The 14,200-nt window shown below is 66.1% G+C and overlaps 2 protein-coding genes across 2 annotated transcripts; both read left to right on the plus strand.

The window, feature by feature from the left end:
• Positions 1 to 379: 379 nt before the first annotated feature.
• On the plus strand, positions 380 to 10,590 carry MATK (megakaryocyte-associated tyrosine kinase). The gene is made up of 13 exons (XM_075444266.1): positions 380 to 414; positions 5,058 to 5,114; positions 5,305 to 5,418; positions 5,555 to 5,670; positions 7,398 to 7,617; positions 8,613 to 8,706; positions 8,807 to 8,872; positions 9,018 to 9,117; positions 9,208 to 9,292; positions 9,471 to 9,544; positions 9,649 to 9,844; positions 10,104 to 10,190; positions 10,330 to 10,590. Exons 2-13 carry the CDS (start codon positions 5,106 to 5,108, stop codon positions 10,510 to 10,512), a joined length of 1,344 nt encoding a protein of 447 aa, XP_075300381.1. The 5' UTR covers positions 380 to 414; positions 5,058 to 5,105; the 3' UTR covers positions 10,513 to 10,590.
• Positions 10,591 to 11,843: 1,253 nt separating this feature from the next.
• On the plus strand, positions 11,844 to 14,200 carry LOC142364561 (complexin-3-like). The gene is made up of 3 exons (XM_075444259.1): positions 11,844 to 11,998; positions 12,607 to 12,694; positions 13,979 to 14,200. The coding sequence occupies exons 1-3, from the start codon at positions 11,844 to 11,846 to the stop codon at positions 14,198 to 14,200; spliced, it is 465 nt and encodes a 154-aa protein (XP_075300374.1).

Genomic DNA, 14,200 nt, shown 5'->3' on the forward strand with positions numbered 1-14,200 from the left:
TTTGGTCAATAATTTTCTGTGTGCGCTACGCAGTGCTGCAGAATACAGGGTGTGATGATCTCCAGTTCGTTTCCAGCAAGGGTGTGGGCTTGTGCCCTCACAGGGTAAGTTTTTCAAGTGTTGTCAAATAATGAGTCACCTCTGATTAATGTTTGACTCTGCAGGCGGCAGGCACTAGGACCTCCGGGACGCTGCATCGGCAGCGCTCACCAGAAGAGAAATCAGGAAATAACGCAGCAGCTCTTTCTGAGAGCGTGCCCTTGGAAATCCAGCTTTGCTGCTCCCTACGACAGAGAATTTACTCTCTGGGAACTGAGGTATCCGTGTGCAGGCTGAGCCGCGAGCTGCCCCAGGGCCCCGCATGGCCGTCGCCGGGAGGTGAGCACCGGGCTCCGTCAGAGCCACCAAGAGCAGGTGAGGCGTTGTCGTGGCATGGTCATGGCGTGGTCGTGGCGTTGTCGTGGCGTGGTCGTGGCGTGGTCGTGGCGTGGTCGTGGCGTGGTCGTGGCGTGGTCGTGGCCGCTCCGTCAGGGCGGAGGGATGGACGTGGCGTTGGAGCGTGCAGAGCGTTGGGGTCGGTGGGGCAGATGAAGAGCAGCAGAAGAGCTGCGCTGGCTGCTTGTCCGAGCGGCGCGTCGCGCGGCCGGGCGTGTGGGCGAGCGCTCCGGGTTGTGTTCCGAAGGGTTGTGCGCAACGTGTCCGGCTCCGATTTCAGAGCAGAAAAGGGCTGCCAGAGCGCGTGTCCGCTCTTCTGCCGCTGTGCCCAGGCCACTCTGCAGCTGGGGTGACTCCGTGCGCTGGGAAGCAGCCGAACTCCCCAGTTCAGGGCTGAGATGGCTCCACCAGACCCCACCATGTCTCTGTACTTCTCATCCTCATTGCAAATACTCGGGTTAACTGATCAGAAGAAGGTGCAGAACAGCTCCAAAGCAGACAGGGGGGCAAATGTCTCCTCCCAGGCTTTCCCACACATCCTGCGTGTGGGAATGTTTGTTCTGGCGATGGGAACCGCATGGACCAAACATCTCCAAGAACAGAGAGTCGCTTTGGGCCGGGGCATGTGAGTGGCACCAGGAGGAGGGTGATTCACTGCCGTTGCCCGCTGAAGGCTGGGTGGAGGCACCAGCTGGTCTCCAGGCTCTGCCAGCGTAGATAATCCACATCGGGGTGCGTGCCCGGCACTCCGAGCCCTGGTGCCTGCTGGGCAGAAGAGAAGCCGAGCCCTTGGGCGCTCAGAGTGGAGGACCCATCCCTTCCACACACCACCCACTGTCTGCACGCAGGGGCAGGACTGAGCACGCAGTTGCTGCTTTTCACCAGAAATTACTGTCCTGGAGCAGCAGAAAATGAAGGACCAACTGTCAGAGCCGCTGCCCTCCTTCCTGGCCCAGGCAGTGTGACCCTCCTCGTGCCAGGCTGTACCACGGCAAGGGGTTATGGAGCGGACCCTGTCCTGAAGCTCTGTGCCCGTGAGGTCCTCACCCATCGTGGAAGCGAGCTGAGCTGCACCCAGTCACGTCAGACTTTGGCTGTGCCCGCCGGGGAGCGGGTGCGGAGCGACTGCCTTTGCATCTAAGTCCGCCAAGATAATACGTGTGGCACGGGTGGGCTGCAGGGCGAGAGGATGTCTGTGCCAGCTAACGATGGCTTCTGGAACAGATAAAATGCTGCCTGCTTATATTTACCTTGCAATGGCTGCAGTCGTCCCTTTTTTGTTGTTGTTCTGGCTGGGGACTGGCACGGTAAGTCCTCGGATCCTCACCGTCATGGAGACAGGCTCGGGTTTACCACCAGTGCTGCAGAGGAGTGACTGTGACTCACCTTCCAAAAGAGGAATAGAGTAAAGACAGTCATCTCTGCTCCAAGGAGCCGAGCGAGCCCCCGCACCTCTCCCAGCCCAGCAGAGACGGGGAGGCATCATCCTGCTCTGGCTAGAACCTCCCAAAGAGCCCAACAGTGGGGTCTGCCAAGAGCGGCGCAGCCAGCACAGGCTCCCAGCCCTGCATTGCCCTGCCCAGGCTCTCGTGTTCACTGAGCCCCAAGAAAACGAGCGCATGAACAAAATCATCTCTCCCCCCGGCTCTGACAATTCTCTTCTCTGGAAGCTGATGCTTCCCTGGCTGTTCTGAGGTCTTGGAAACAGAGATGAGCACTCTCTAATTCTCTGGTACGAAGGAGCAAGGTGAGCACGAAGCAGCTTTGCCTGCACGGGATGTGGGTCTCGTCGGATGGCGTCTTTGGCAAAGCTGAAGGGTGTGAGCTGCGAGCACCGAGAAATCCCACCTTCCTTTAGACAAGGAACGAAAGCGTGTGCGTGCAGTGACAGGAATTTCAACTGCAAGATGGATGTGGAGGAAGGGTGCTAAAATCGGAAAACTTGCAGAAACCGTGACTTGACTTTTCAGAGCGTGGTGGGTTTGGGGATGGTACCACGGCACGGGGACGCATGGCAGCCCAGGCTTGGTGTCAACATCCCAGCGGGTGGGCTGTCCGCCCTCCGGCCCCCCGTGCCTCTGAGGCAGCAGGGGAGGGTTTGCCCACTGAATCCCACCATCCACAATTTCAGTTGTTCAAGGAATTCGTGGATGGAACCCTCTGGGAAACTGCCCTCAGGGATGAGGGAGCTGAACAGAGCTGGTGGTTCTTTAAGGACACTTTTCTTAGAGCACAGGAGCTCTCAATTCCCGTATGTTGAAAAAATCGGGCAAGGGAGGCAGGAAACCAGCATGGCTCAGCAAGGGCCTCCTGGTCAAACCAAAGTGCAAGAAGGGGAACCAGAGATGCGTATCCTAGAAAGAGTATAGGGATGCTGCCTGGACGTGTAGGGCTGGCATCAGGAAAGGTAAGGCGCAGCTGGAGTGGAGTTTGGCAAGGGATGCAATGAATTAAAAGAAGAGCCTCTACAAGTACATTGGCCAGAAAAGGAGGATTAAAGAAAATGTGTCCCCCCCCTTAAATACGACGGGAGAGCTGGTGACAACCAAAGTGGGGAAGGCTGAGGTACTCAACCTTTTTTTTTTTTTTGCCTCAGTTTTCAATGGTAACCTCTCTTCCCACGTCTCTCAAGCCCCTGAACCTCAAGGCAGAGACCAGGGGAACAAAGTCCCTCCCATTGTAGGAGAAGATCAGGTTCAAGACCACCTGAGGAACCTGAACGTACATAAGCCTACACAATCCGACAAGGTGCAGCCCAGGGTCCTGAGGGAACTGGCTGATGTAGTTGTAAAGCCACTCTCCATCATATCTGAAAAGTCATGGCAGTCAGGCAAAGTTCCCAGTAACTGGAAAAAGGGAAACATCCCACCCCATTTTATAAAGGGAACATGGAGCAGATCCTCCTGGAGGACTCGTCAAAACTCATGGGAGACAGGGAGGTGATTCAATACAGCCAGCATGATTTCACCAAGGGCAAACCATGCCTGGCTAATCTGGCAGCCTTCTGGGATGGAGTGACGGCATCAGTGGACCAGTGAAGAGCTACGGATGTCATCTACCTGGAGTTCTGTAAGGCCTTTGATATGGTCCCCCCCAACACTCTTACCTCTAAATTGGAGAGATATGGGCTTGAGGACGGACTGTCATATCATAAAGAATTGGCTGGATGGCCACATCCAAGAGTTACAGTCAATGGCTCAATGTCTAAGTGGAAAGCAATAACAAGTGATGTCCCTCAAGGATCCATACTGGGACCAATAGTGTTTAATGTCTTCATCAGTGGTGTGTATGGTGGGATCGAGCGCACCCTCAGCCAGTTTGCCGATGACACCAAGCTGTGTGGTGCGGTCGACACGCGGCAGGGAAGGGATGGCATCCAGAGGGACCTGGACAGGCTGCAGGGGTGGGCCCATGTGAACTTCATGAAGTTCAGCAAGGCCAAGTGCCAGGCCCTGCCCATGGGTCAGGGCAATCCAAAGCACAAACCCAGGGTGGATTGAGAGCAGCCCTGAGGAGAAGGACCTGGGGCTGTTGGTTGACGAGAAGCTCAACACGACCCGGCAATGTGCGCTGGCAGCCCAGAAAGCCGAGCGTCCCCTGGGCTCCATCACCAGCAGTGTGGGCAGGAGGGGAGGGAGGGGATTCTGCCCCTCTGCCCCGCTCTGCTGAGACCCCCCGGGAGTCCTGCGTCCAGTGGAAGGTTGGTGGAAGGGGTCCCTGCCCATGGCAGGGGGGCTGGAATGGGATGATCTTTGAAGGTCCCTTCCAACCCAACCATTCGATGATCCTCCCATGGAGTGACACTGGGGATGAAGGGTTCCAGGAGGAGAAGACCCACAATTTTGAACTGGGAAGTGGCCACATGCATCCCAGCGTGACAAGTCGGTGGCAGGGGGAGCACAGAGACCTCGTGCGATCATCCTGATGCCAGCCGATGTGACAATCCCACCTCAGCCCAGCGCTGCCAGTCAGTGGCCTCCGCGGCGGCAGCCCCCGCGTCCGTCCTGCCGTGTCTCGCGTCAGCGAGGCCCCACGGCTGTTGCGTCTCGTGGCTCTGATGACTTGGAGCTGCTGAAACAGGAGGTGAAAACACAATTTCCTGGTAAAACCACATTTCCCCGCCGGCAGCGGCGATGGGCTCCGGTGGTGCCAGCAGCACTGGTGGGTGGTGCAGGAGGTCTGTGGAGAAGGAGCCGGGGCCGGGGCAGCTGGGTCCTGCTCCCGCCTGGGGCCGGGACAGGAGCATCCCTGGGTACAGCCGGCGCAGGCAGGGCTTGCAGCCTGCTCCAAGCCTTCTTCTCCCTCCCGTGGAGCAGGGCTGCGTGGGGTGACGGACGGGCTTGCACGGGTGACGGAGCCCTGGCCCAGGCTGCCCAGGGAGGCTGTGGAGTCTCCTGCTCTGGAGATATTCCAGCCCCGCCTGGCCGCGGTGCTGTGCAGCCTGCTCTGGGTGACCCTGCTTGGGCAGGGGGTTGGGCTGGGGGACCCCAGAGGGCCCTGCCAGCCCCTGCCATGCTGGGATGCTGTGATTCTGTGAGGAGCCTGCGGGCACGGCAGTGGTGGCCGGGGACGGGCCAGCTCAGCTCCATCCTCCACAGCCACCTTGGGTTTCTCCTCTGCAGGTGGCAGCAGGAGAGGACGGGCAGCCTCCGACGCGCTGACGGCCGACCATGTCCGGGGTGAGCGGGGCAGCACTTCCCTCGCCGCCATCGACGTGTCCCCCTGGGACCGGTGCTGGGGGACTCCTGCCCAGCACCCCCTATCCCCAGCAAGGGCTCTGGGTGGTCCTTGGGGCTGGCCCTGATGGCTGTGGGAGGCAGAGGGGGCCCAGCTCCCGCTGCCCCCCTGACGCTGCCTTCTCCCTGGCAGAAACGCTTGGCTGCCGGGACGCAGTGCGTCACCAAGCACGACCACACCAAGCCCAAGGGCCGGGAGCTGGCCTTCCGCAAGGGCGACGTGGTCACCATCGTCGAGGCCGTCGAGGTGAGCCCGGGGGACGCACTGCCCCGGGGGGGCACGGAGGACCCGAAAGCCACCAGCCGAGCCGCCGGAGCCAGGCCCCCCTTTCCCAGCGGGATCCCCCCTTCCTCCCCTAGCCCCGAGACCCTCTCGCCCCCAGGGCAAGGGCTGGTACCGCGCCAGGCACAACGCGACGGGGCAGGAGGGGCTGCTGGCGGCCAGCGCGCTGCGGGAGCGCGGCGCCATCCGCGTCGACCCCAAGCTCAGCCTCATGCCGTGAGTACAGCCGGGGGGTCCCAGCCCAGGCCTGGGACCCGCGGCAGCAGATGGGTCCAGCGCGTTGCCCCCCAGCCGGGTTCTGGGTGGGCAGCTGGGGGCAGAGCAGCCCCTCGCCGTGCCCTGCCGATGGGGGGAATTGCTGGGGCCAGCGCCTGGCTTTAAAGCCCCCCAGTTGTGCCCGCGCAGTTTGGATGGACCTCTCGGGATGGGGGTTTATGCGATGGGCTTTGGTGGGGGCTCTGCTCTCCCCATCTCACGGCTGCTGCTGGGAGAAGCCTGCAGGCACAGCCCCTCTCCCCAGTGCCCCTCTCCCCAGTGTCCCTCTCCCCAGTGCCCCTCTCCCCAGTGTCCCTCTCCCCAATGCCCCTCTCCCCAGTGCCCCTCTCCCCAGTGCCCCTCTCCCCAGTGTCCCTCTCCCCAATGCCCCTCTCCCCAGTGCCCCTCTCCCCAGTGTCCCTCTCCCCAATGCCCCTCTCCCCAGTGCCCCTCTCCCCAGTGCCCCTCTCCCCAGTGTCCCTCTCCCCAATGCCCCTCTCCCCAGTGCCCCTCTCCCCAGTGCCCCTCTCCCCAGTGTCCCTCTCCCCAATGCCCCTCTCCCCAGTGCCCCTCTCCCCAGTGCCCCTCTCCCCAGTGTCCCTCTCCCCAATGCCCCTCTCCCCAGTGCCCCTCTCCCCAGTGTCCCTCTCCCCAGTGCCCCTCTCCCCAGTGCCCCTCTCCCCAGTGTCCCTCTCCCCAGTGCCCCTCTCCCCAGTGTCCCTCTCCCCAGTGCCCCTCTCCCCGGTGTCCCTCTCCCCAATGCCCCTCTCCCCAATGCCCCTCTCCCCAGTGTCCCTCTCCCCAGTGCCCCTCTCCCCAGTGCCCCTCTCCCCAGTGTCCCTCTCCCCAGTGCCCCTCTCCCCAGTGTCCCTCTCCCCAGTGTCCCTCTCCCCAATGCCCCTCTCCCCAGTGCCCCTCTCCCCAGTGTCCCTCTCCCCAATGCCCCTCTCCCCAGTGCCCCTCTCCCCAGTGTCCCTCTCCCCAATGCCCCTCTCCCCAGTGCCCCTCTCCCCAGTGCCCCTCTCCCCAGTGTCCCTCTCCCCAATGCCCCTCTCCCCAGTGCCCCTCTCCCCAATGCCCCTCTCCCCAGTGCCCCTCTCCCCAGTGTCCCTCTCCCCAGTGCCCCTCTCCCCAGTGTCCCTCTCCCCAGTGCCCCTCTCCCCAGTGTCCCTCTCCCCAGTGCCCCTCTCCCCAGTGCCCCTCTCCCCAGTGTCCCTCTCCCCAGTGCCCCTCTCCCCAGTGTCCCTCTCCCCAGTGCCCCTCTCCCCAGTGTCCCTCTCCCCATGCTGCTCTCCCCAGTGTCCCTCTCCCCAGTGCCCCTCTCCCCAGTGTCCCTCTCCCCAGTGTCCCTCTCCCCAGTGTCCCTCTCCCCAATGCCCCTCTCCCCAGTGCCCCTCTCCCCAGTGCCCCTCTCCCCAGTGTCCCTCTCCCCAGTGTCCCTCTCCCCAGTGCCCCTCTCCCCAGTGTCCCTCTCCCCAGTGCCCCTCTCCCCAGTGCCCCTCTCCCCAGTGTCCCTCTCCCCAGTGCCCCTCTCCCCAGTGTCCCTCTCCCCAGTGCCCCTCTCCCCAGTGTCCCTCTCCCCAGTGCCCCTCTCCCCAGTGTCCCTCTCCCCAGTGCCCCTCTCCCCAGTGTCCCTCTCCCCAGTGCCCCTCTCCCCAGTGCCCCTCTCCCCATGCTGCTCTCCCCAGCTGGTTCCACGGGAAGATCTCGGGGGTGGAGGCGGTGCAGGAGCTGCAGCCCCCCGAGGACGGGCTGTTCCTGGTGCGCGAGTCCGTCCGACACCCCGGCGACTACGTGCTCTGCGTGAGCTTCGGCAGGGAGGTGTTCCACTACCGCGTGGTGCATGAGGAGAACACGCTCAGCATCGACAGCCAGCAGCACTTCTCCAACCTCATCGACATGATCGAGGTGAGACCCCTCTCCCGGGGCGGCGAGCCCTGCCGGCGCCGGACCGAGGGCCTCACGGGGCCGCACGGAGTGGTGGCACGTCCCTGTCCTTATCCTGTGGGTCCCGTTACCCGGTGTCATTCTCCATCCCTGCCAAATGCTTGTGGCTGCCACCCAGTTTGGGGTGCAAGGGACAGCTCTGGGATGCCCCGGGGACGTCCTCTGCCACGAACCAGCAGTGGTGGCAGCAGCTCTGGTCTCCTGCCCAGGGCCACCTTTCCCCACGTCCCTGCTCGCCTGGTGCTTCACGCAGGAGCGGGGATGAGGGAATTTCGGAAAGTGAAGATCCCGGCAGCCTCTGCCACCCCCGGACGAGCTCTGAGCCCCAACAAGGCTCTGAGGCATTTTGCCACACTCCCCTCGGCTCCGAGCTCCCCTCTGCCCTGCTGACCCCGCGGGGCTCCCCGCTGCCGCATCAGCTCTCGCCCTTCCAGCGAGCTCCTCCTCCAGGTCCGTCTTCACCCCGGCTGGCAGCTGCTGCCCGTCTGCTCTCCGGGGCGTTGCGCTGTCGTGCGTTCTCCTCACGTAGGCACAACTTCTGCTTTCGGGTGGGTCCTTTCCCCTTTCAGTGCCCTGGCCCCACGCAGTAACCCCGACGGCTGTCCCACCGCTTCCGCTCCCGCTCGCCTCTGCAAACCGCCCGCGCCCGCTGCAGCGCCCGGCGGGGGGCTTCACCCCTTCGGCCACCGCCCGTCCCACCGGCAGCGTCCCATATCGCCCGTGGTCCGTCACGGTGTTTCCTGGCTGTGCCCGGAGGGGAGCAGGGCTGAGCCCTGGGCTGCGAGTTGCGGCGCTGGGGGAGATGCAACGTTTCACGCTGCCCGAGCTGAGAGAGCTCCAGGCCCCCTGGGTGTGGCGATGGTGGTGGGGTCCCATGGAACATCCCGCGGCTGCCTCCCCCCTCCACGCCTAGAGCCTGGGGGCTGCATGATGTCCGTCTGTCCATCCCTCGGCAGCACTACATGAAGGAGCAGGGAGCCATCTGCACCAAGCTGGTGAAGCCCAAACCGAAAACCGGGATGAAGTCTGCCGAGGAGGAGCTGGCCAGAGGTAGGGGACGGCAGGAGAGGGTCGCGTTCCGGGTTTTCGGGACAAGGCAGCGTGGCCGTGCTGGTGGCCCCTGCTAACCTGCGCTTGTGCCCGTGCCCAGCCGGCTGGCTGCTGAACCTGCAGCACCTCTCCCTGGGGGACCGCATCGGGCAAGGCGAGTTCGGAGGTAGGCAAGAAGATGGCTTGGAGGTTCCCCGGCCATGGGCTTCCCCAAAGGGCACCCTCTGATGTCCCATCCCATGGCATTGGGGAGCTCAGCCTGGGATGGGTCGGGTGCGGGGCTGAACCTGACCCCTCGCATCCCCTCCCAGACGTCCTGCAGGGCGAGTATATGGGGCAGAAGGTGGCCGTGAAGAACATCAAGTGTGACGTGACTGCCCAGGCCTTCCTCAGCGAAACGGCTGCCATGACGTGAGTGCCTCATGGGGGGACACGGCCGGGCCCTGCCCCGTGACCCAGGGACGAGCAGGCACCCCCTCAACCTGACCCCCACCATTTCAGGAAGGTCCGGCACAAAAACCTGGTGTGTTTGCTCGGCGTGATCCTGCACAACGGCCTCTACATCGTCATGGAGTTCATGAGCAAGGTGAGCGCAGCCGGCCGGTCCTCGGCCAGCGGGACCCATTGCCGCTCAGGTCTGGGGACAAAATCCCTGTCTGGGGGCTGGGTTGGACAGATGCTGGGTGCTGCAGCCCCCGCGGGAGGCAAAGTCTCCGGGGCAGCCCCATCCCACCAGTCCTTGCACGTTCCTCCTCCTCTATCAGGGCAACCTGGTGAACTTCTTGCGCACGCGGGGCCGGGCGCACGTCCCGATCCAGCAGCTCCTCCTGTTCGCTCTGTGAGTCCGTCTGTCTCCCTCCCTCCCTCTGGGCTGGGGACTGGTGCTCTGCAGCCCCCGGCAGCCCCGGTGCCGCGTAGTGACGCTGCGCTTGGCCATGGCAGGGATGTGGCCCAGGGCATGGACTACCTGGAGTCCAAGAAGCTGGTGCACAGGGACCTGGCTGCGCGCAACATCCTCATCTCCGAGGAGAACGTGGCCAAAGTCAGCGATTTCGGCTTGGCCCGGGTCAATCCCAAGGGCGCGGACTCCACTCTGCTGCCCGTGAAGTGGACGGCCCCGGAGGCACTGAAACACAACGTGAGCAACGGTGGGAAGGGGAGGGGGTCTGCGGGGGGTCCCCCGAAGCAGCCCCACCCCCTTGGGTCCCCCTCGGACCCCCTCCCGCCGACCCGTCCCTGCCCGACGTGGCTTCTGGCTCATTCAAGGCGGACCCAGGGCCATGCGGGCGATGGGAAGGGACGGGGGTCGCACCCTGAGGAGCTGGGGAGGGCGAGGGGCCTGGGGGAGGGATGGGGACCCAGAGCGGCTTCAGCCTCCCCTCCTCCTGCCGCCACAGAAATTCTCCTCCAAGTCGGACGTGTGGAGCTATGGGATCCTTCTGTGGGAAGCGTTCTCCTTCGGCCGAGCACCCTACCCCAAGCTGGTGAGTGCTGTGCCAGGGGACACTGCAGGTCACACCGCGCTGGCACCAATGTCACGGGGTCATCCCACGGTTCCCTGGCCTGGGCAAGCCCCGGTGGGGTGGGGAAGGGGGGTCCCAGCTGGCTTCTCCACCCTGCCAGAGCCTGAAGGAGGTGACGGAGCTGCTGGAGCAGGGGTACCACATGGAGTCCCCCGAGGGCTGCCCGCCCGCCGTCTACGCCCTGATGAAGAGCTGCTGGGAGCTGGAGCCGGGCAAGCGGCCGTCCTTCAAGAAGCTCACCGAGAAGCTGCAGAAGGAGCTGAAGCACCTGAGGGACGTTTAACCCCCGTCCTGCTCCTGGGACCCATGGCCAGAAGCCCCCCAGACCTGCGGGGGTTGGGAGCGGCGTGGCAGTGGGTGGCTGGGCAGTGGGGGGGCCGCAGCACCCCTCTCCCAGCAAAGACGGGCAGTGGCTGGGGGGGTCTCCCCTCCGCTGGGGTACTCGAAGAAGATGCAACAGCCTCCCCCCATCCCTGGTCATCCTTCCCACCGCCCAGCCCAGAGAAAGCTCCCCTGGGGTCGATCTCCCTGGACCCCCTGGGGTGCGGAGAGCAGCCCCGTGGGGGGGGGGGCCGTGTCCCGCACACCCCCTGCTCAGCCCCACACAGGGGGTCCCGTCGAGCAGCCCCTCCTGGCGACGCCGGACTGGACATCTCCGCTCGCCAGAGGATGGAACCCCAGCCCCGCTGCAGCCCCCGGCCCCGTGCGGGGACACCGGGCGCCGCCAGCTAAACTGCCCGCGTTTGGGCTTTTTGATTAAACCAAAGAAATTAGTCCAACAGCAGCTTTAGGCCTCTGGGCTCACATTAGGGCTGTCCCTCGCTCGGGGCCTGGCAAAGCCCGGGGAGAGGCTTGGGAGGGCCAGGGACCCCCAGCCCTTGGAGCCCCCCGCCCGCAGCCGGCCCCTCTCCCCGCGGGGCTCTGGGCAGCTGGGGATTATTCTTTTAATCAGCGTCTGTGTGGGAATTGCTGGCGTGTAGGTTATGGGAGCGGGGCACGGCCGCCGGCCGCGCGAAGCCGTGGGCCCCGCCGCCTCCCAGGCAATCTCGGGGTCTCGGTGGAGCCGGGATTAGCAGGGGCATGGGGCCGCAGGCACGCGTGTGTTTGCGTGTCTTTGCGTGTCTTTGCGTGTGCGCCCGCCCGCCGCCTCGCCTGCCTTCCATCCTTTGAGCCTCCGTTGGGTTTTTTTGGCTAATCCCCTCGTGTCTTCGCTGCGCCCACTTCTTGCACCCCCAGCCCCGCTGTGCTGGGGTGGGGGGCTCCGGGTACCCGTGGCACCGCGCTCCCCGTGGCAGGGTCTGGCCCTGGGGGTGCTGCCCTCCATGAAATGGGGGGGTCTTTCAGCCCAACCCGGGGTGCGCCGGGGCTCCTTCCGCCTCCCATCACCCCAACAGGGCAGCCCCCCGCCGCCGCCCCCCTCCAGCACCCTTGGGTGCAGAAAGCGGCACGGGAAGGTCTTTCCACCCCGGTGTCGGTGCCTTCCCGTCCTAATGCCGTAATCCGCCCCTGATCCCCGGCGCCCCTGGGGCAGCCGCTCCCGCTGACCTTGCAGGCGCTGGCCTGGGGCAGGGACGCGGTGGCACCGTGGGGCAGGGGCTGCCCCCGCGCCCACCCATGGCCGCCTTCTTCACGGGCGTCCTGAAGAGCTTTCAGGGGGGGCAGGAGGAGCCGCCCAAGGGGCCCCCCAAGGATGGCAAGGCGGCCACGCTGCCCAACGGCATGGCCCGCGAGGAGTTCGAGGAGTACCAGCGGCAGCTGCTGGAGGAGAAGTGAGGCTTTGCCAGGGCTGGGGGGTGGTGGGTGCCCCATGGCCGGGACCAGGGTCCCACCCGCAGCGGGCTGTCCCTGGGGTGGGACAGGGAGGCAGCCGGGGCGAGGGACGGGGCAGAGCGGGTGCCCTTCAGCCCCTCTCCCGCAGCACAGGAGGTCCCCGTGGGTGCTGGCGCGGGGCTGGGAGGGCAGCTGGGTGCAGGGTGGGTGAGAAGGGGGGTCAGCGCCCGGGGCGGAGGGTGTCCGCTGCCAGCCCAGCACCCACAGAGCCGAGGGGCGACGGGGGCCAGCACGGCATCGCGCCGGGGTCCCAGGTCCTGGGGTCTGGGTGCCGTGGGGCCGCGGTGGCCCAGCCCCGGGGAGCTGGGAGGCTGCGGGAGGAGCAAGACCCCCCGAGACCCCCCGAGACCCCCTGAGACCCCCTGACGGGCGCTGCGCTGGGTGGCAGCGCTGGAGGGGCAGGATGCGGCCCTCGGTCGCCATCGTGGCCCTCCCGCGGGCCTGGGCACCCCCCGCCCCCCCCCGCCCGGCCGAGGGTCCGGGGCGATGCCGGCCCGGGGGCTCGGGGGCGGGTTGGGGGGTCACAGCATGGCGCCCGCTGTCGCAGGATCGAGCGGGACAAGGCCTTCGCGCAGAGGAAGGCGGAGCGGGCCACGGTGCGGATGCACCTGCGGGACAAGTACCGCCTGGCCCCGGTGAGCCCCCCCCGGGACCCCCCCCGGCCCCCGCCCCGCCCTGCTCCGCGCTGGGCGGCGGCTCCTGCAGGGGGCAGCAAACGTCTGCGGGCCAGGCCCCGCCCCCCAGCCCCGGCCCCGCCCCCCAGCGCCGGCCCCGCCCCCCAGCCCCGGCCCCGGGGCCCCGCACGCACAGGGGTCTCGCTCTGCCCTGCCCCACGGCCCCGGGGTCTGCCCTGTCCCGTCCCCTCACCCACAGCCTGGGGTCCCGCTCTGCCCCGACCCCTGTCCCACGGCCCAAGGGTCTCGCTCTGCGCGGTTCCAGGGCCCGGGGGTCTGCTCTGCCCTGTCCCCACCCCACAGCCCAGGGTCCCCACTCTGCCCCATCCCACAGCCTGGGGTCCCTGCTCTGTCCCATCCCCTGCCCCACGGCCCGGGGGTCTGCTCTGCCCTGTCCCCACCCCACAGCCTGGGGTCCCCACTCTGCCCCATCCCACAGCCTGGGGTCCCTGCTCTGCCCCATCCCCTGCCCCACGGCCCGGGGGTCTGCTCTGCCCTGTCCCCACCCCACAGCCTGGGGTCCCACTCTGCCCCATCCCCTGTCCCATAGACCACGGCCCCACTCTGCCCTGTGCCATGGCCTGGGGTCCTGCTCTGCCCCGTCCCTCACCCCGGGGGTCCCACTCTGCCCCGTCCCATGGCCCAGGGGTCCCACTGTGCCCCATCCCCCACCCCACAGCCCAGGGTCCCCACTCTGCCCCATCCCACAGCCTGGGGTCCCTGCTCTGCCCTGTCCCCGTCCCACGGCCCGGGGGTCCCCACTCTGCCCCATCTCCTGTGCCACGGCCCAAGGGTCCCGCTCTGCGCTGTTCCACAGCCCGGGGGTCTGCTCTGCCCCGTCTCCCACCCCACAGCCCAGGGTCCCCACTCTGCCCCATCCCACAGCCTGGGGTCCCACTCTGCCCCATCCCATGTCCCATGGCCCAGGGTGTCCCTGCTCTGCCCCATCGCCTGCCCCACAGCCTACAGCCCCGCTCTGCCCCATGCCTCACCCTGGGGTCCTGCTCTGCCCCATCCCATGGCCCAGAGGTCCCCATTCTGCCCCATCCCCCATCCCATGGCCTGGGGGTCCCTGCTCTGCCCCATCCCTCACCCCAGGGGTCCTGCTCTGCCCCATCCCCCATCCCACAGCGCGGGGGTCTGCTCCGCCCCATCCCACAGCCTGGGGTCCCCGCTCTGCCCTGTCCCCTGCCCCACAGCCCAGGGGTGCCCACGGCCCTGACGCCAGCTCCCACCCGGCTGCAGGACGAGCGGGATGATGCGCAGCTGCACGTGGCGGGCGGCGCGGTGGAGCTGCCGCAGGAGCTGGCCGCCATGCTGCACGACGAGGACGAGGAGGAGGAGGAGGAGGAGGAGGACGGGGCCTTCGCCTTCCTGGCGAAGCTGCGGGAGGTGGACCTGCCGGCGCTGCGGGACCGCGCGCTGGGCGCCGCGGGTGAGGCGAAGGAGAGGTGCGCCCTGATGTAG

Source organism: Opisthocomus hoazin, chromosome 27, assembly GCF_030867145.1.
Source record: "Opisthocomus hoazin isolate bOpiHoa1 chromosome 27, bOpiHoa1.hap1, whole genome shotgun sequence".
Classification (NCBI taxonomy): Eukaryota; Metazoa; Chordata; class Aves; order Opisthocomiformes; family Opisthocomidae; genus Opisthocomus; species Opisthocomus hoazin.

Coding starts and splice junctions, on each gene's coding strand:
- MATK (XM_075444266.1), top strand. Junction 9,118..9,207: donor AGCGAAACGGCTGCCATGAC/GTGAGTGCCTCA, acceptor CCACCATTTCAG/GAAGGTCCGGCACAAAAACC. Junction 9,545..9,648: donor CAGCTCCTCCTGTTCGCTCT/GTGAGTCCGTCT, acceptor TGGCCATGGCAG/GGATGTGGCCCAGGGCATGG.
- LOC142364561 (XM_075444259.1), top strand. CDS start 11,844: ATGGCCGCCTTCTTCACGGGCGTCCTGAAGAGCTTTCAGGGGGGGCAG. Junction 11,999..12,606: donor CGGCAGCTGCTGGAGGAGAA/GTGAGGCTTTGC, acceptor CCGCTGTCGCAG/GATCGAGCGGGACAAGGCCT. Junction 12,695..13,978: donor ACAAGTACCGCCTGGCCCCG/GTGAGCCCCCCC, acceptor ACCCGGCTGCAG/GACGAGCGGGATGATGCGCA.